Genomic DNA, 20,605 nt, shown 5'->3' with positions numbered 1-20,605 from the left:
TGTTTTTTTGAGTTGTGGGAGAGAGATGATCAATTAATGATGTCAACTGATACCTTTACTGTGTGTTTACATTCTAGTGCGACACTTCACTCGCGATCATTTTGTTTCATGGTTTTTTTTCCTTTAGCTAAAAAATGAGTTCAGTAAAGAGAAGAGGGAGACCCCACAGTAGAGGAGGAAAAGGAGGATGTAGTGGCAGCAAACATCAAGCCAGCAGCAACAAAAAAGGCTTGGACGAAATGTGGGATGATGATTTCTGCGTTTTCAGTGGAACAAAAGATACACACAGGTTAGCAAAATGAATTATTATTCAGAATATTAACTGAATCAGAATTAGGAATGAGTATTTAGCTGGAGGCCAGAGAAATGAAGGGGATCCAAGCTTCATTTTGGGTTTATGAGATTATGGGATTCATACTTTATTTCTCAGGTCCAGCACAATAAATTTCTTTCTGTGCATGGAAGAGAACTGCTTGTCTCTTTCAACAGGCAGCTCTTTTGCTCTGTTTGCTTAATGACCAACAGTCTTTTGGTGACCGCACCTGGGAGGGTGGGGATAAAGGTTGTTGAGTAGCTTATTACATGTGGGCACCTTGCTTAACAACCTCAACAATTTATGACCAAAATTTGGGACCAATTGTGGTTGTAAGCCAAGAACTACTTGTAAATGTTTTTCCCTTCATTGCTTTGGCAAGAGATCTTCACAATCTTTCTTACTTTCTTCACCCTATCTGAGCATTTGCTAATAGCAGAAGATGGAACTGATCCCATACAATTGTCATTTTAATCATAATTTTAACTAATGAATGTTATGTATTTTGATATGCATTTTACACTACTTGACTGTATTTGTAAATAATATACTTTTTCTTTTCTGTACATCAAGTTCTGTTAATAAAGGAAATGGACAGACCAAGCAGGCATCCAAGATCAAAACACCTCTGCAGACTCTTCATATGACTTCAGAAAATCAGAAGAGAGTAAAAGAACTTCTTTGTGAGCTCCAGGAGCAGGAATTGGCTTCTGGTTCAAAGTGAGTTCTTTTTTAAAACATTTTTTAAAATATGACATGCCACCAAATTGTATATGAACCCCTTTATTGTTGTGACTGAATAGGCCTTTCATAGTGTGTAATTATGGTATATAATTTAGCATATCTAGACTGTTGATTGATTTAACAAACAAGGTTTTGTACCCATTCTAGAAGAAGAAGCAAAATGTTTATTTAACTCAAAGTGGTTACATGTTTTATATAACAAAGGCAATTTCTACATTTGAACAATTAAATAAAACCACTTCCGGACTGAGAGAGAAAAGTCATTTTATATAACCCTAATCCTCCAGATTAATTTAGGTTGTAGCCCTAGAAATATCTTATATTTTCAGGACACTATCAGGCATTGGTGATTGCAATGAGTCGGATTACCTGGATGATGAGCAGTCCTGGTCAGATGACAATGTGTTCTCTAAAACCAATTCAAGAGCTGCTTCTCAAGCATCAGTGAACCATGTACTAGACATGGAAGTGTCATCTTTTGCTGTGCATAAGCTTTCCAGGTAATTATTTCTGCATCTATAACATCCAAGCCAATGTATAATTTAGGAATCATGATTGGAATGGATAATTATAGTTACTTGAAGGAATAACACACTTCAGAATCTAGTGACTCAATAGTAAGACAGTTTTGGTTTTGATTAAAAAAAAAAATTTCAGGCTGTTATAATTATCAAATTATTGTCAACAGGTTCCTTTTTTCTAGAAATTCAAATTCTTTGTGTTATTATTGGGAGGCGGCGGCAAGGGGAAAAGAAACAAGTTCTTCAAGTCAATTTTTTACCAACCCAAATACTGCTGATCCCTTTCTGGTTCTTTTATTCTGTCCTGGGAGATTTTTAGGAGTTCAACTCTGCCTCATCAATCATTCAAGCCATCAGTGTATTTTCATAGATTGCAAATTTTCATATTCTAAAAACAACCCCTGACTGGGATAACAATGTATATTCTAGTTGCAGAATCAAAGTGTATTATGCAATCTAGAGTAGCTTCTTCTCATAGGATAATATAGGGCGCCATTTTTAGAAGTAGTAGAGCTACTTGCTCTTGCCCAGATGGGACTTGTTACCACTGTTTTCTTCCTCCTAGGTATGGCTTTGATTTTGAGCATTGCCAAGCAGTACTGAAGTCTTACAATGGTAACATTGGGGCATCCTTGGAACATTTACTTTTGCAGTGCTTCACAGAAAAGTTTGGAAAGAGAATGCAGTTCACAGAAGCTTCTGTTCCAGCAAATATTAAAGATTGTTTGGAACAAAGGCAAGAAGAAGCTTTAGTCCTCCGTTCAATCTGTGGAGACAAATTTGTTGAACGAATTCAAAATCGAGTTTGGACTATTACATTAGAGTTGGCATATCTAACAGATATTCTCAGCAAGACAAAACAAGACAATAGCATCACCAGTAACATAGTTAATACAAATTCCCAGGGTATCTGTAAATATTTCCTCCGAGGAGATTGCAAATTTGGTTCAAGATGCAAATTCAAGCATGAAACTCCACATAGTCAAAAATCACTTCCTCCCATTCGAGAAGATGCTCATCTTAGAAGTGATAATGCTCCCGTGTATGAACTTGAAGTAAGATTTCCAGAAGATAATAAATACCCATATCAACCACCTCTTGTGGCCTTCTATTCTACTAATGAGAATTTGCCTTTGTCTTGTCGATTGCACTTAGTGGAATTCCTTTATGAAAAGGCCTTAATATCATCTGAATCTAATAAACCTGTAGTATATGATTTTGTAGCATGCTTAGAGGATGAAGCTCAAGTCCTGAAATTGCTTAATAAGACATCCCACAAATACAGTGTTCCTCCACTGCCTATGAAACAAAAGTTTCCAAGTGGCCCTAATAATCCACATCAGGCTTCAGAAGGTATGTTCATTTTCATAACTCTTTATTGGGATCTTGAAAAATTAATGTTGAATGCCTTTATTTTGCTTCAAATTGCTATGACAGCATTATTTAGGTATTATTCCTACTGTGGTGGGCTTGGAAAATCTTGCATTATGAATCAATTTCAAGAAGAAATTTTGTAACTGATTGGATCTTTGTTTGTTTTTTTGTTTTTTTAGTAATTTGCTAACATGGATAGAACTAGGCAATTTTCAGTTAGAGAGTATTGTGCTTCAAGGAATGAATTGTAAGTACAGAAATGTCAGTGTTTGTACTTCAGCAGATAATACCTAATGATAAAAATATATACTTTTTTAAAGTCATATTATACATTTCTAATGTATTGAGTTCCCAGTATGGAGATTGTATAATTGAAAAAGACTGTTCAAAGATGGCAGATTTTCCCATTAAAACTTGCATTGGAGAATGAGCCTTTAATATAATCCTTCATTGATCATTTGATTGGATTAGCACTTTAGACTTTGTTGTTCAGTAATCCAAATCTCATTTAGAGTATTTATGGAAGGTGTGTTATACCCTTTAATTGATGCCTTCAAGTACCTACAACAGTGGTCCCCAATCTTTCCAGCTCTGCAGACCAATGGCCCGGGGGGGGGGGGAAATAGGAGATGGTTTCATGCACACATGCACACCACTAACACAAATTCAGCTTTGCACGCTCACACAGTTGCCTCCACTTGTGCAGGCTGGATCCGAACAGGCTGGGCTATGGACTTGGGGTTGGGGACTCCTGCCCTACAACATGTATTTTGAACAAACATAAGAAAATTGTATCTAATAAAATCACCGTTATAAATCTGAAAAAGCATAACTTTAAGAAAATCATCAAAAAGCTTGTTTTCATCACAAAGAGAGCATTGAAATACAATGGATGCTAGAATGATAATATCTATTACAACAATAACTTTTGCCTGACTTTATTTAAAAAAAGCATGATACCTCTAATTACTGTAATAAATACAATGTGATTCTCCTAATATTTATGTATTTATTTATTTATGAGACTTATATACTGCTTTAAGTGCAAGCATTCTCTAAGCGATGTACACCAGTAAGCAATGTATATATTTATTTACATTGCCCCCAACAATCTGGGTCCTCATTTTACCTACCTCGGAAGGATGGAAGGCTGAGTCAACCTTGAGCCGGTGAGATTTGAACCGCTGACCTGGTGAACACAGTCAGCTAAAGTGGTCTGCAGTACTGCACTCTAACTGCTGCGCCACCTCGGCTCTTCCTAATGAATTGGACTTCATTTTTCATCGCTAGCCAGCAACCAGACAGGAAAATCCATATTACAATAGCGTTGTTTTAATCTATATAAGCCTCTTTCAAGAGAGAAATCAATACTAGGATGGGCAAACATTCTGATCACAGGGAAACTGAGAAATGTTTGGTAGGGAAAGTCTTCTAAAACATAAGATAGAATCTATTTTGATTGTACAAGCCCCTATGTTCATTTCCTAGCATCACCAGGCAGAACTAGGAAAAATGCTCTTTAAGATGTAGAGAAGCAATGGCAGTTTTCAATCAATAATAAGCTTGTTGAAACAGGCCTGACTATCTTTTAGGTTCAATCAGATCTTACGCTTTCCTCTATAGCAGGGGTCCCCAACCCCCGGTCTGTGGACCAGTACCGGGCCGCAGCATGCCAGCAACCAGTCCGCACAAACGAAGCCCTATCCGCAGGATGCAGGCAGCACACAAAACCACACACCCTCTGGTCTGCAGAGAACCTCTCTCCATGGAACTGGACCCTGGTGCCCAAAAGGTTGGGGACTTTTGCTGTAGAGTGCCCAGTTTATGGCTATATAATTTAATGGAACTCCTAATCTGAATTTATTTACTGTATGATATATTTCTACCATCTGTATTAGGGATGACTATCAGTGGAGGCCTGAATTCAAGGTATGGTGGGCAGGATTCCTGAGAAGAAATCTGTTAAATAAATTAGCCATTGGTGTACTGATCCCTGTGTCAACAATATTCATACCTTCCCCCTCCACCCCAAGTTAAACCAGTTTTGTAGAAGGCATTTGCTAATTAAGATTTTTTTTAAAGCATCAACAGAGGTGGAAGCTGAGGAGGATGAGAATGACCAAGAGGGCCTACAAACAGTTCATTTAGAGAACGAGAGTTACGTGAATCTCAAAAAGAAACTTTTATTGAAAAGCAGCACTCCATCAGAGCCCATTACCAAAGAAAATGTTAAAATTTGCAAGCAATTCAGCATTAAAAAGGTATAGCTTTTAAATTGTTTTAACTACGAAGATGTGTGGGAAAGTAGTTTGGTACATTGTAACTTTCTTTTTTAAACAATATCAGACATATTTATATTCATGTAATGAGCCTGAGTTGTGATTTTAAAAATCCGCTATTGGCCAAAATTATTTTAATAACAGATTAAATGTTGCAGCCCAAACTTGTGGTAATTAGCAGTTGGATGCTAATTAGAGTTTGTTCTACTTTCTTGAGTTCCTTAAAAAGCATGTTTTTTTTTATAAAAGTGCTTCACATATTTTTGTTTATTTTGATTAGCTGCTTTAATGAACAGTAAATATATTGTTAAATCATTGTTACTCACATATTGGAGGTTAATCATGGATGCTGATAAACTTGTGCGCATTTTTGTCAGTCTTCTAGACGTTACCAGACAATGTTACAAGAACGACAAAAACTTCCAGCATGGGAAAAGAAAGAAAACATTCTCAGCTTGCTGAGCAAATATCAGGTCCTAGTTATAAGTGGTATGACTGGGTAAGTGTATAATCTATACACAAACTTGAATAGAGGCTACATTCCACATCATGTCTACTGTATCAATAGCCAGTACTGCTGTTTCAATATTCATCATAAACGAGAGAAGTCCAAAATCATATTCACAACAAAGGAGGGATACTTTTACTTAGATTAAGATTCTCACTTAGACTGTTCAGTTCTCCATCTCTTCCTGGTTTAGCTTAGTTGAAAAATAAATGTGAAGAAAGAAAAAAGCCAGGCCAGTGTCTCTTTGTCTGTGTTTATGATTTACCAAGCCTACCATTTCTGGTTAAGACTAAACAGACCAAGAGACCAAGCTAAAAAATAAAAAGAAGAATATGACACCTATCTAGTTGTTAAGAGGTAAACTGCCAGCAATACAACTACTGTACGATTAAATGAAAGATTAATTATACAATCTCTACGTATTTCTGCTAATAATTCAAATTAGAATATAACTTTAGTAGTAATTACAGTTTAAAACTTCAATTACAAACACAATTAAATATAAAATTTTTTAGAACATCCTAAAATACAAAAGTCTGGTTCAGTGTTTTGTAGCTATATCAGGATCGTGTAAAGCAGAATTCCCCTATCTTTCTGCCTTTATAGATTGGTGGGGGGGGGGATGGTTCCACGTGAGTGGCCGGCAAACATGCGCACAAAGCTCCATTTGCTTGCAGAAGTAGGGATGTGTGCTCGCCCACCACTTCTGTGGCCCAGTTCCGAATAGCTCATGGCCCAGTAGTGTGCTGCAACCTGGGTTTCTTTTTTTTTTTTTTCAAATGTCTGAATCAATATTAGTGAATAGGAAAAAATTAAATGTATTTTTATTTCAATGAAAATGTATAACGATAAAGGAGAGATTTTAAGTCAAAAACCTATTTTATCTATATTATCCATAAAATGCTGGTTGGAACACAGTGGTTTGTTATGTGCTGCTTGAGGGATGGGTGATTTTCTCACACGCATTTTTTTTCTTGCAGATGTGGAAAGACCACGCAGATACCTCAGTTTATCTTGGATTCCTCCCTCGAAGGTCCTTCTAATAAAGTAGCCAACATCCTTTGCACCCAACCTCGTAGGATTGCTGCCATTTCTGTTGCTGAACGTGTAGCCAAGGAAAGAACAGAAAAAATTGGAATTACTGTTGGATACCAAATCCGGCTAGAAAGTGTCATGGTTTGTTTTTTTCTTTACATTTGAAGAAGTGGTAATTCTGGTAATGTGTTTTAATATAATTCTTTTTAAATGAGAGAAAATATAAACAAGTTTACCATTTTAATCTTCTCTATATATTCCTTATTAGATCTAAGGAAGGTACCAGTCATTTGAGCACATTTTGGCCAGTATGCTATATTATATTTTGTTATGCACCTCCCTGAATTATAGGCAGCTATATAAATTAAATTAAATTAAATTAACTCCCATTGCTTTTTTGCCTATGTATGGACATTCTTTTTCCCCTGTTTAAGTAAGGAAATACTTCTGAAACAGTACCCAACAGGTTCCAGGTTGTTTAGTTATCTCTACATTAGACTTTGGTAGTCAATATTTTTTACCAGCCAGAGTCCAATTTGCAATACTGAAAGATCTTTTGCTTCGTTATCATGAACAAGCTTTGCAGTGGGTTGAAATAAATAGAATAGAATTTAACGGGGAGAAGTATAAAGTTTTACAGGTACATCTGAGTAGGAAAAATGTAAAACACAAGTACAGCAGAGGGAAACCTGGTTGCATCTGAGTGTTCTTTTCTACTATAAGATAAACATGAACCAGCATTGTGGTATCACTGCTGAAAGGGTAAATGTTATATTAGTATGAGTCCAAAGCATGGGAAATAAGTGTTCCACTCAACTATGTTCTGGCCCATCATTTGTTTTATAGGTATCACAGTTCAAAAATGGCAGGACAAAATTGAGCAATTTCATGCAGGGCTACAAAGATGGTAAAGGGTCTGGAAACCAAGCTTTATGATTTAGGTTCTAGAAAAGATAACTGAGGGGAGATACGATAGCAGTCATTAAATATTTGAAGGGATGTCTCACAGAAAAGCAAATAAACTAATTCTCTGTTGCCCCAGGGGGCAGAATCAGACCTGTTGGGTTAAACAGGAAGGGAAGAGAACCTTCCTGACTGCCCATGATGTCAACCAGTGGACACCCTGCCACACAAAGTGGTGAGTTCTCCTTTGCTAAAGGTCATCAAACAGATCCAATAATCAGTCAGAGGGGTTTTTGTGGTTCTTGAATTGATCAGAGGATTGGATTAGATAACCTCCAAGGTATATCCCAACTCTATAATTCTAAACTGACTTCCACTTTATGATCCATGGAAAACAAAATAATCTGATAGAACAATGATTTTCTTGGCCATTTTAACATTTTGTCTTTTTTATTCAAGTCTTCATCTACACGGCTATTGTACTGTACTACTGGAGTGCTTCTGAGAAGACTGGAAGGGGATAAGAATTTACAGGGAATAACTCATGTTATTATTGATGAAATACATGAGAGAACAGAAGAAAGGTAAGTAAGCCTTTAAAACCAGGCAATTTTTCATTATTGTATTTTATATCCTTTCTCTAAATTTATTCTATTTGTATGCAAATGCTTCTGTTGAATTACCTTTCCATTTTTTATTTTAATGTTCCATTTTTGCTCTGCTAATCTGGCCAATCCAGAGATGTAACTGAATTCCTGGAACAATAGATTTTGAGGTTTGGAGAACTGATTCATTCAGCAGTTTTGCTGTGGTTGTCAGCTCTGTTAAAAGTGAAGTCATCTTCAGTCCCAGAAGTCCAAAGGTTGTAAATTTGTATGTTTCCTTCCTATCTTTGTGGTATGCAGAAGGAAGAATTCATTCATTCATTCATTTGATTCGTTTGCTGCTCATCTCACTTCAACAACATGCACATTCTCTTCTAAACTGCACTGTTGACCAAGTTAGCCAAACAATTTAAGGATTATTCCTAGCTTCTTTAACAGTTAATTAGGATTCAAATCATGATTCCTAGCATTTATATAATTATATACCAGGCACTGGAGAAAATGAATAAAATAAACCATTAATCAGTCTTTCAGCTACATAGAAAACTGAGAAAAGTGAGTGTATGGAAAAAGTAGCATTTAAAATTGGGGTTTTGCACCATGGTCATTTAGCTCTGAGTTCACATGCACTCATTACTACATACTAATAATGTACTATTTATGAATACTGGATTACTACATTATGCTAATCAACTTCTAGATTGGAATTACTAAAATTTGGTTGAAAGATGTGAGGCTATTCTTTGAAAAAAAAAAAAACCCTGGCCTGCTATCTTTCTCCTATGCTCTTAATTGACTGCTGTAAGAAGCTACTTTCCGAAAAGCAGTGCAGTAGAAAAACAAAAATAGAAAGACTAAATCATATTTGTATGCTTCACATAAATAGTATTTTTTGCAAACTTTATTCCTAAACATTTTACTTGTTTGGTAACTATGACTTCTTGTTTCAAGTGTGGCATAATTTTTGTTTGCTTTTTCATATAGTTAAAATTTAATTTTCAGTGATGAGGACAAATTATTCTCCTCCTCCAGAATAACTGAAGAGATATATTGTTTGTATTTCAGTTTCTGCCCTTATATGTAACATATTTACAGCTTTGGAGCTAGAACATTAAAAACTAAATAGTGAGTGGACATCCAAGAATCACTTCCAATACTGAAAGAGGTTGAAAAAAGATGCAAATGTTGGAAGAATTTTAATTTTCCCTTGTTTTTTTTTTCAGTGACTTCTTGTTATTGATTATGAAGGATTTAATGTTACAAAGACCAGAGCTGCGTGTTATACTAATGAGTGCTACTCTGAATACAGACGTATTTTCTCAATATTTTAATTCCTGCCCTATTGTCAATATACCAGGTGAAAACAGCTTCTTTTACTATTAATTCCTTCACTGTTTTAACCTTCTGATGATTTTACAGCAAATGTCTCCATTATAAGTTTCTATATATTTACATCACACTGTTTTGGTAGTAAAATATTTGAACTGAGGAAACTATACAAGTCTTAAGAATCTAAAAGTCATAGTAACCATGCTGCTAAACCAGTCTGTATTGTTTTGAGCATTATCCGATTTTTATTTGATTCCCATATTGCAGTGAAGTTCAGGCTATAACTACACAACAGTGCTCCAAATTTCTTAGAATAAAACTTCCAATTCTTTGCTCTGTTTTGCACATATTTTGGGTCTATTTCGCTAAAGCTATTTCTGCTAAAACTATTTATAATTGTTTACATCCCTAGGAAGGACATTCCCTGTTGAGCAGTTTTTTCTAGAAGATGCAATTGCAATGACTGGGTAAGAAGTTTCAAAAACAAGTCTAGCACCAGCAATTCTTTTTACGTAATATAAATTTCTTTTTAGACTGAAAATTCAGACTGTTTGTTGGATCATCCTTGTGGAATAACACAGTTAAACTCAGCTAATAATGTAGACAACACTACTGCACTATATCAAATAGGATTTTAAATTAGACTTGTAACAAAAAAAATGCCAAGTATTACTAAAACCTTAGTATATTGCAAGAATCAGACTCATATACTTTATATCATTAAGAATATAAAGACTAGGGAAACATAGTACAGTATGTTTGTGTTGAGGTGCTTTCATTTGTTTTGTAACATGAGCTTTAGTATGGATTAGGTGAGCATTAATGTGCATGACAGCAAGACGTTTAAGAGAAAACTAGGAAGCATGAAATGGAGTGCAATCTCAGATCAATCACTGGATTAAAAAGGGCTGTAACTTTCTGCCAACCACATAGGAAGTCTACAAGTAATCCTCGACTTACAACCATTCATTTAGTGAGAGTTCAAAGTTGCAACAGCACTGAAAAAAGTGACTTATGACCAGTTTTCACATTTACAACCCTTGCAGTATCCCCATGGTCACATGATCAAAATTCAGGCACGTGGTAACTATGTATGCATTTACGACACTTGCAGTGTGAAAGAGGAAAGCTGTATTTGCTTAACAACCACATGATTCACTTAACAATTTCAGTGACTCGCCTAACAACTGTGACAAAAAAATGTCATAAAATGGGGCAAAACTCACTTAACAATTGCATTACTTAGCAATGGAAATTTTGAGCTCATTTGTAGTCATAAGTCGAGGACTGCCTATATTTGTCTAGTCCATTTTCCCAAAATCCAAGAAAAAAAAGTATCTAGTCATTGCAGAAATGAAAAATATGATAAAATGTATATATTATATATTTTTATGTCGTGAAAATGATAAATAAATCCAAACACCAGGATAAAATATAAACAAAAACTGTTTAATCTACAAAAATGCAGAGCTTTCGTCGGCCAAACTGCCGACATTGTCAGAGCGTAAAACACCGGATCTGGGAGTTTGTTTATGTAACTGGCTGCCTCTGCGCCCTAGCCTTGATCAGATCATTAGTCACATCGGACGTTCTGTTCTTAAAGGGGCAATACCCGTCAGTGTATTGTCAGTTTTTGAAGTTGGTCTTCCCCCCCAGTCATTGTTATTCTCCTGGCGTGTGTGCAAGCACTCAGGGAGCAGCTATTGGTTTCCAAGCGCCCCATTTGCAGGCAGATGAAGCTTCCAGTCTCCGTCATTTTTCTGTCTGGGCAAAAAGTGGTCAGGTGCTCCATAGGAACCCAAACACTTTTCACCTGGATGGAAAAATGATGTAAATTGGAAGCTTCGTCTGCTTACAAAAGGAAAGAGTGTGGCAGGTGGAGGGAGGGAGGCTTGGGAGGCTTGCGCCGCCTGATCCTTCGGTTTCCCCCACCTGTCCGCACTGCTCTCCTTGCCTGAAGGCGCGTTCTGCCGGCACTGCCCTTACCTCCTGAGCCTCTGCCCTGGGAATCTCTGTAAGCCATTGCAGTTGTGGGCAAGCAGACAGTGGGAGGGAATAGGCAGGTGACCGCAAAAGTCAGACATCCCCCGAAAATAAGCCCTTTTGATCCTATATATATATGTTAACTATCATAAAATATACGAACACCAGGAAATTTATAAAATTTACAAGGCCCCCCACAGGGCATGGAGGGACATCCGATCCATCGGCAATTGGCTCTCTGATGTCAGTACGTTCTTTTACCCATTGGGGATGAGCACACATTCCCATATTTGGAAGATTGCTCAGTTGTTGATTACTCCCTATCTGGGCACTTTCGGGGCTCTTTTCCTCCACTACCTTGTAAGAACGCCGTCTTGTACTAGCACCCGGATGCAGAGTGATCACGAATGGAAAGGTTACAACATGACTCCCACCCCCGTTGGTGACTCCGCGACTAATGCTACTTCCTCGAAAATGTGCTCTTGCTTTGGAGACGCAAGAGAACGATGGGAGGACGAAGAGGCGTTTATTTTTATTTTTTTTTTTTTTATTGAAAATTTTTACATTTTACAAAAACAAATCCCCTTCCCATACCCCCCCCTACCTCACCCCCCCCCCTTCCCAACCTCCCAAACCCTCCCCTGGACTTCCCAGAGCTGAGTACAGGCTTAATTAAAAAAAAAAAAAAACTTAAAACACTTTTAAAACCTAAACAAATTTAAATACAATCATCATTCTATATAAGCTCCCTCCAAAAACACAAATTTAAACATTACTTTCTTTGAATATCTATATCTATAATATAAAATCTAATTTCTCCCTCTTTCTTTATCCTAAAACGAAAAAATAAACATACAAATCTTTGTTATACCATTAAAGCTAAATACTCTTAAAGAACTTAAAGTAAGTACATATTTCCTTCAATCTTCATAATCTTCTCTCCTATCCAAAAAGAAGAAAAAAAAAAAAAAAAAAAAAAACAAAAACTTAAAAAACCTATAAGTCCTAAACAAATCTAAGCACATTTAATTAAACAAATTATTTTGTCTTAAAAATATTAATAATAATATTTAAAAACTAAAAACACTTTTAAATCCTAAACAAATCTAAATACAATCATCACTCTATATAAACTCCCTCCAAAACCACAAATTTTTAAAATTTAAAATATTAGAATCCACTCACTAAAATAAGCAAATTATAATCCCTTCAAAACACAAATTTAAACAATATTATCATTAAAGGTTCAAAACTTAAAACAACAAAGTTAATAAACACATTAAACATTTCAATCTTCACCAATAACTAATTCCATCCGTAAAAAACTACATCCTTATCAATCTCAATTATATTAATATTATTAATTATTCACATTCCAGTTTTTTCCATTCTCCATTCTTCCATTCTTCCATTTCCCTTCTCCATTCTTGTATCAAACTCGTAAGAAATGCTGCAAGTTCTGCCTTAGGAGACTGCTCCAAAATTCCTGAATCTCCCATCGACTCCGAAGCCAATAAGGGTTCCTTAAATTCCTCCTTGTATTGATCTTTACAATTGTAAGTTGTACAAGTTATCCTCTGCCCGTTCCTCTCTTGTTGATGCCCCTCAGACTGAGATTTCCCAGTTTCCATTTCAGGCAACAATTCCACCCTTAAAGATTGCTCCAAAGACTTTGTAGGTCTAACATCTCCCAGAGATTCAGAAACCACTAAATATGAAACTTCCTTAACCTTCTTCTGTTGCTGCTTTTCTTTGGGATTATATACTACACAAGTTGTCTTCTGCTCCTCAACCTGGACTTGTTGAGGCCTCTCACACAAAGATTCTCCAGTTTTCATAAATATAGGCTCTTCAAACTGTGATTCTACATTCTTTTCTTCCAAAGCTTTAAACTTAATTGATGGCGATGCACATACCCCCAGGACCGAAGTATAAAAATCTTTTGCTTGAGAAACAGTATTAAGTCTATAACATGTCCCCAGGTAATTCACCACCATTCCAATCGGAACATCCCATCTGAATGAAATTTTTCTCTTTTTAAGTTCATTTGCTAAAAAAGCAAACTCCTTTCTTCTTCTTAAAATTTTAGATGGGATCTCTTTAAAAATTATAACATCTTGTGAAGCAATTTGAAATCTCTTCTTATAATAGGCTTGCACAATTTCATTGCGTAAAGATCTTTTACCAAAGTAAATTACCACATCTCTTGGCAGATTCTTCTGTGCTGCCACCACAGAGTTAACCCTAAATAATTTTTCAATTTCATTAAGTATTCCCTCTTTTTCTTTATTCAAAATCAATGCAAAGTCCTTTGCAACCATCTCCTTCAGATCTCCTTGCAAAGACTCTCCCAGGCCTCTAATTCTTAAGGCATATTCCATTTGTCCATATTGAAGCATAAGAATCTCATTTTCCATTTCTTTTTCCATACTTTCAATTTTCCCCTCCATTATGTCCACTTTTTCAGCTACCTCTTCCACATGGGAGTTCACCTTTTCAAGAACAGAAGCAACACCTTCTAAAGCCAAAACAAAATCTTGTCTCAAGATCTTATTGTTTTCCTCTAAAATCTTTTTCATTTCTGCCCTAATTTGAATTATAACATCTCCCATCATGTCTTGCAAGTCCTTCATAGTTATTAGCTGACCCCCAGAAGAGGGTGAAACTGTTGATTTAGAAACTGTAGAAATCCCTGGACGCTTTGGAGCCATCTTAAAGAAAAACCTTTAGTCCTTCTTAAGCAATTATAAAAATTCCTTCAAAAATATAACTCCCTCCAAAGAAGGTCATTATAATAAAAAGAAAAAAGGGAAAAAAAGGAAGAGAAAAAGAATTAAAAAAAAGTTTTACTCCTTCTTAAAAATTACAAAAAATTAAACAGAAAAAAAGTCCTTCAAAAAAGGGTCATTACAATAAAAAAAAAAAGGGGAGTTCAAAGGAAAAAAAAGGGAGAAGGGGAAAAAAAAAATAATTAAATAAAAAAAGTCCGTTCCAAAAAAAATACTTAGAGATACCAAAAACAACCATTCCAATCATAAGGAAATAAAAAGAGAAAGGGAAAGGAAAGAAAGAAAAACACCAAAAAGCCTGCCGGTCAGCATTCTAACTTCCAGAAAAAAAAACACCGAGGAGTTTGCCGATCGCCATTTTACTTTCCCTTTCAACAAAGAAAAAAAATAAAAAGAGAGAATAAAAATAGAAACAAATCTTAAAACTTAAAATCCAAATAAGTCAAAGAAAGCAAAAACTAAATCCTCTACTCAGCTCTGTCCATTTAAAAAAAAAAAACTCACCAGTTCTCTTTAAGCACGGAGGTGTTTGCGGCGGCTCGTTTTGTCCCTGAGGACAAAAACAGCTGGGAAGCGGAGACAAGTCTGAACTCCGTGGGAGCACTCCTTTCACCCCCCCAAAAAAAAAAACTTGGGGGGTGCGAAAGAGGCTCTACCACTATTCAGACACTCTCTACCCCCCCCCTTTGCCCGGGAGGGGGATTTTGAACCGCTGAACAGCTGATATCTGCTGTTCATAGCGGTTCTTACACTTACCCAGGAGGACGGCTACAAAGTAGCCGCCATCACGCACGCAAAATCCACCGGAAGTGAAGAGGCGTTTATTTACAACTTTAGAACCTCTACACACTCCCAAAAACAATCGAGAGGAATGATCCCCCCTGGAAACACACGAGAGGAAAGCCGAGAACCGGAGGACCCCCCCTTCTCTCCCCTTGAGGATGATCACACATTCCCAAAGAACGGGGAAATGGATGAATGGTGGAGAGGGTGTGACCCCTACACTGAAGACTCTATGTGGGGAGGAATGCAGCAGCCAACTTGAGGGTGCTACGGGAATATATCCGGAGATGTGTTCCACGTTGGTGGTCCGATTGCCCCAACGAGGGCCATGGATGGACTCTGGCGATGCCGCTAAAAACGTCCCCACCGATGAGAGAACAAAGGGGAAAGTTAGCGAGAGAGCACTGGGGAATGGGGGTTATGATGAGGTGATTACAACAAAATCCCGTAGCGTAGGGAAAGGCAATGAGAATGTAACTGTGAAAAAGGGCCATGGAAAGAGGGAAGGTGGGAAGAGAACGGCGATGGGAAGTGCTAGGAAAGAAGGTGAGGAGAGCAAACAGCGAAAGGATGCACAACGTATGCCTGGCCATATGAAACTGAGGAGTTCCCTTAGCTTACGGTTACATGAGGACGGGAGAAAGGGTGGTGATTTGGATACAAGCAAGGAATGCAAGGTAACAACGGCTAACAATATGGAAATTATGATCAAAACACAGGTGGAATGGTTGGGACCTGTGATGAGGGCTAGGAGCCGGGCGCAAAGAGCGCCATATCCATAAATAGCTTCCCCATCTACTGGAAGTTACCCTGATGATGCTGGCAGTCGCCAGCGAAAGCTTGGCATTTTATCCTATTAAAACTTTTATAGTTTTATAAATTTCCTGGTGTTCGTATATTTTATGATAGTTAACATGAATTCACCCAGGAATTACCTTTTTGTTTTTAGTATTCTTAGTAATATGTATGTATGTATATATGTATATATATATGTGTGTGTGTGTGTGTGTGTGTGTGTGTGTGTGTGTGTGTGTGTGTGTTTTTATATATAAATAAGACCTGGTCTTATTTTGGGGGAAACACGGGTAATTACACAGCACCATTCATAAAGTAAAACTGTTAACTGTTTGAAAAGCAAGGATAACTGCTTGCTTTTTTTTCCCCGTGATCTCTCTCGGCATACATTCAGGTATGTTTTGGAGCACGGCAGTCCATATATGTGCAGAGCAAAACAAACTGTACACAAGACAGGAAGATACACACGGACTGCTGCAGAAGAAGTAGAAGAGGATCTAAAGCGCTCTGGCTTGGTGAAAACTACAGTCCAGAATTCAGTCCCAGACCAAATGCTGACTTTTCAACAATTGCTGATACGTTACAAAGGTATCTCTCTGATGAACATGGTATACCCATTGGTTTCCAGACATCCTTTGCATATAAAAAATATTTGGTTTATTACCTGAAAGTTGTATTCAAAAATATTTAAGTAAAAATTGTAAGACTTAAACCTCTTGCATATCTATCTGTACTAGGTCTTATTTGTGCCAAACTTTTAAAGTTCTTTTTGGAATTTTTAACAGAGAGATTCCAAATTTTGAACATTATCTTTCGTAAAATAAGAATTGACATGTGAATTTCAACTATGCAAGTAGAAATACTGAATAATAGTTAAAATAATTTTCTGTGGGATATGGTTGATGGTGAGGCACTGGGAAATGTGTCCATCTTAACTTATTTTTTCAATACTTTCTGGGCAGGAAGCAAAATTCAAACTTTTAAATTCAGTATATTCATGCTCACACAATGGATAGAGAGGACAGGGTGCTGAGTGAAATTTGTACTAGGGATAAATAAGTGAGTGAAGAAGTAATCTGCTATAAGGGATACTAGAACTCTGTATATGTAGTTCAACAGAGTGATTCAAGTTAACCATTAGTAATAAAGGTACTGTATGTATAAATTGAAATTCAAGATTTTATTTATTTCACTTGCCATGATTTGTACTCTAATACCCTAATGGAAATGGCTGTCATGTAAGATTTCAGGACAATACAAAGGTTCTGTGAAGGAGAAATGTTTATTTTTGAAAGGTTGAAAATGTATATAACATTTTAAAAGTGTCAAAGAAAGTTTTGCTACATAGGAAACGCACATCTATTTCTCTTGTCAATTTTGATATAACTTGGTAGTTTGCATTTTTACTAATTAAATTAACTTTAGTACATTTTACTGCTGAGGTTATTTCTCAACTTATGCATATTTCTTTTTTTGTAGGTGTTAGTAAATCAGTAATAAAAACCATGGCAAATATGGATTTAGACAAAGTAAATCTTGAATTAATTGAAGCCTTGCTAGAATGGATTGTCAGTGGCAAACATTTATATCCACCAGGTAACTTAAAAACAGTTTAACAGCTGTGATCTGTTTTACAAATTGATTAAACTGAATAATTCCAACATGTACAATTTCATAAAAATAAGATATTCTTACTATTGTGATGAGGAATTACATTTTTAAAGAGGCATTGCATTCAGACAACAATTTAAAGAAACAAGACTATTTTTACTTGTTCCTTCTTTTCTCCTTCTTTCTCATATACAGCTTAATTATCTTTTTGTTTCACAGGTTCCTTCTTCAAAAGTACTAATAAAATGTTTAAATAATTGTGGTTTGTTTTAAATAAATTATTGAAGGTTGTACACAAGAAAATAAGGGAGTGAAAGAGAGTAATTGTAAAAGCAAAATATATTTTCAACAAACTAAAATATTAGCTGGAGGATCATCTGAATTTAAATAAGTCACATAAACGAAATTCAGGCACTTGGCAAAAATATATATTTTTACAACAGTTCCAGTATCCTGGGGTCATGTGATCATCATTGTGACCTTCCCAAAGGGCTACCAACAAGCAAAGTCAATGGGGGAAGCTGGATTCATTTAATGACCACATGGTTTACTTAACCACTTAACACCCAATTAACAACTGTGGCAAAAAAAGTTGTAAAATTGGGCACAACTCACTGCTCACTTTATGACAGAACTTTTGGTCCCAATTGTGGCCATAAATCAGGGACTACTTTTATAGGATGACTTGAGCACTAAGTGACAAGGGGCACTTATTAGAGTAGCTTGGAGGTCATGACAGTGCAATACATGAATAATTGTAGCATCACCCAAGCATGAAAATAAATGCTCTGAAAAAGGAATATTAATGTACCTTCCTTCTAACACACTAGACTATAAGTCTTTAAACTTTACTAAGTTAAAAACTCTCATGCAAATAATACAAAGAGGACAAAGGTGTTTAGGTGTAAAGAACCAATGGAACTGGCCTCCATTATATGTAATAGATTGAGGCCTTAAATGCTCCCTGTAGACCCAAATCAAGGACTTACTGATCATGCTAACTGCTTTTTCAGGGTTAATCTTCCATGCTTATTTATTTATTTATCACCAACTACAATTAGTTTTTAATATATCTATAAAGAATATAATAGAATGTCCCTGGTATAATGAATAAAAATGTTAATACAAATAACACTTTAAAACACCCATGTACAGTACTGCACGGAAAAAACAAAATGAAGGTAGGTAGCCAGCATTTAATGTATAAACAAGTACAGAACTCGTAGATTGCAGTACTCTCCAGAATCATTTTGTTTTTAATAGACACTTTAAAAATTTTCAATCATTTTTAAAAAATTCAGAGACAATATTTCACATAGGAAAACGTTTATGGGTAAGTAGTCATTGATGTGCATGAAGCAACATACATTATGGACATCTGCAAAGGCAGTAAATGACACATGTCCAAAAAGTGCAGAACTTTGATCTTCCCAACATCCCTCCATTTGGACATCATTGTCTACCCTGCCAATTACCCACAATTATATAAAAGGCATTTGTTGTAATTTTGTTTTCCAAATGGAAGTACTTTCTGCATTGGAAAATGTAATATATGAAGCAGAAGAGAGGAACTGAGAAAAACAAAGATAAATATGGCAGTGAAGGAAACAGAATAGCTTCTACTCATTATTTTAATTCATGTTTAGGTGCAGTACTGATATTTTTGCCAGGCTTAGCAGAAATCCAAGCATTATATAAACGGTTGCAGTCTAATGCCATGTTCAACAACCGGCACAGCAAACGGTATGTCTTAATTTATTTTTAAAAGAAAAAAAATAGAAACCGATATTTTAATCTTGTCAATGAATTTAGGCATTTCTTCAAAAGTTATATAACATTTCTTCCCTGAACCACATGACTTTTCTGCCCTGGAATATAGCCACAGTGAATGCTTGTATACTAATATTCTATATTTCTAAGTCAAATAGGAACTTCCAAACTACTGTAATCTGGTTATTGAACCAATAAGTTGATAAATGTATATTAGGTAATCTTTTAGTATTTCAACCATGTTAAATTCATTCCTGAGCAGGTATTGCAACTGAGAAGGCAGATCTTCTGGATCCCAGGAAATAATATTGCTTAAAGGAGGGACCTGGAATAAGCCCACCCTGTCAATTCTGGTGGGATGAGTAGAAACAGTTAAAAACAGGTGTCTCACAAATAACCTGCCTCTAAGCCATATAGAACTTTATAGGTGACAGTCAGAATTATTTAGAATTAGGAGCCATGCAGCTCATGGCACAAAACTGTTACTTGGGTGAAGAGTCCAAAACACCTGCATTACTGCAACCTGCAGCTTCTGGATACACTTTAAGGGCAACTGTATGTAGCATGCATTACAATAATCCAAACAGGATGTAACAAAGGCATGAGTGACTGTGAGTAGGACCTCCTAATTCAAGAGTGTGCACAGTTGATACACAAGATGGATTTGTGCAAAGGTCCTATGAATCCAAGAGTACTCCCAACTCTGATCCAGGCAGAAATGTACAACTGAGTATCACTTGTACATCTCTGTCTGGAGAGAGATCACTAGCACACCAGTGATACTTATCCATTTATTACTGGCTGATTTCAGCCAGCAGTTCCTTATTGAAAAGAAGTGAGGAGAGACAGAGACCTGTAGTATTCTGTAAAGCAGGGGCAAGGACTAGAGCTCTCCCTCCATCAACTACCAACTGTACCTTAGCATAAACTGGAAAGATGACAACCACAAAAAGTGATCTCTCATTGAACAGACCCATAATTCTTATTAGTGATAATCCCTTTGAGGCTGTTAATTGGGATGGAGATTAAAAGATGGTAGTTGTTCTCTGATCTAGACTTCAATTTTCATCAGCCCCAGCCATCATAGTGATTAAGGTAGTTGTGACTTAGCTGAAAATAACAGGAAGATTGGAATATTTTGTGTATATACAGTGCTACCTTTCATGTTTCTTTGACTAAATCCAGCAGGCTCAACCTCTCTATTCATGTACCTAGATAACATTACTTTGTTGTACACCACCCAGAGTCCCTTCACGCTTTTCA

General features: G+C 36.3%; 1 protein-coding gene across 1 annotated transcript in view; it reads left to right on the top strand.

Moving 5' to 3' along the window:
- DHX57 (DExH-box helicase 57) overlaps positions 1–20,605 on the top strand; it is a 37,581-nt gene that overhangs the window by 1,695 nt on the left and 15,281 nt on the right. Inside the window, exons 2-14 of the mRNA XM_039320912.1 lie at positions 128–289; positions 887–1,033; positions 1,387–1,557; positions 2,144–2,931; positions 5,035–5,213; positions 5,609–5,730; positions 6,720–6,915; positions 8,137–8,261; positions 9,506–9,639; positions 10,024–10,078; positions 16,356–16,549; positions 17,441–17,557; positions 19,219–19,315. Of these exons, the coding sequence (XP_039176846.1) occupies positions 135–289; positions 887–1,033; positions 1,387–1,557; positions 2,144–2,931; positions 5,035–5,213; positions 5,609–5,730; positions 6,720–6,915; positions 8,137–8,261; positions 9,506–9,639; positions 10,024–10,078; positions 16,356–16,549; positions 17,441–17,557; positions 19,219–19,315 (2,480 nt within the window). The 5' untranslated portion in view covers positions 128–134. The remainder of the gene's footprint in view (positions 1–127; positions 290–886; positions 1,034–1,386; positions 1,558–2,143; positions 2,932–5,034; positions 5,214–5,608; positions 5,731–6,719; positions 6,916–8,136; positions 8,262–9,505; positions 9,640–10,023; positions 10,079–16,355; positions 16,550–17,440; positions 17,558–19,218; positions 19,316–20,605) is intronic.

The sequence above is a fragment of the Crotalus tigris genome, unplaced genomic scaffold, assembly GCF_016545835.1.
Source record: "Crotalus tigris isolate CLP2741 ecotype Arizona unplaced genomic scaffold, ASM1654583v1 scf7180000023713.2527936, whole genome shotgun sequence".
In the NCBI taxonomy this organism is placed as follows: domain Eukaryota; kingdom Metazoa; phylum Chordata; class Lepidosauria; order Squamata; family Viperidae; genus Crotalus; species Crotalus tigris.
Note: the sequence above shows the minus strand (reverse complement) of the source record. Positions and strands in the feature narration are given on the sequence as shown.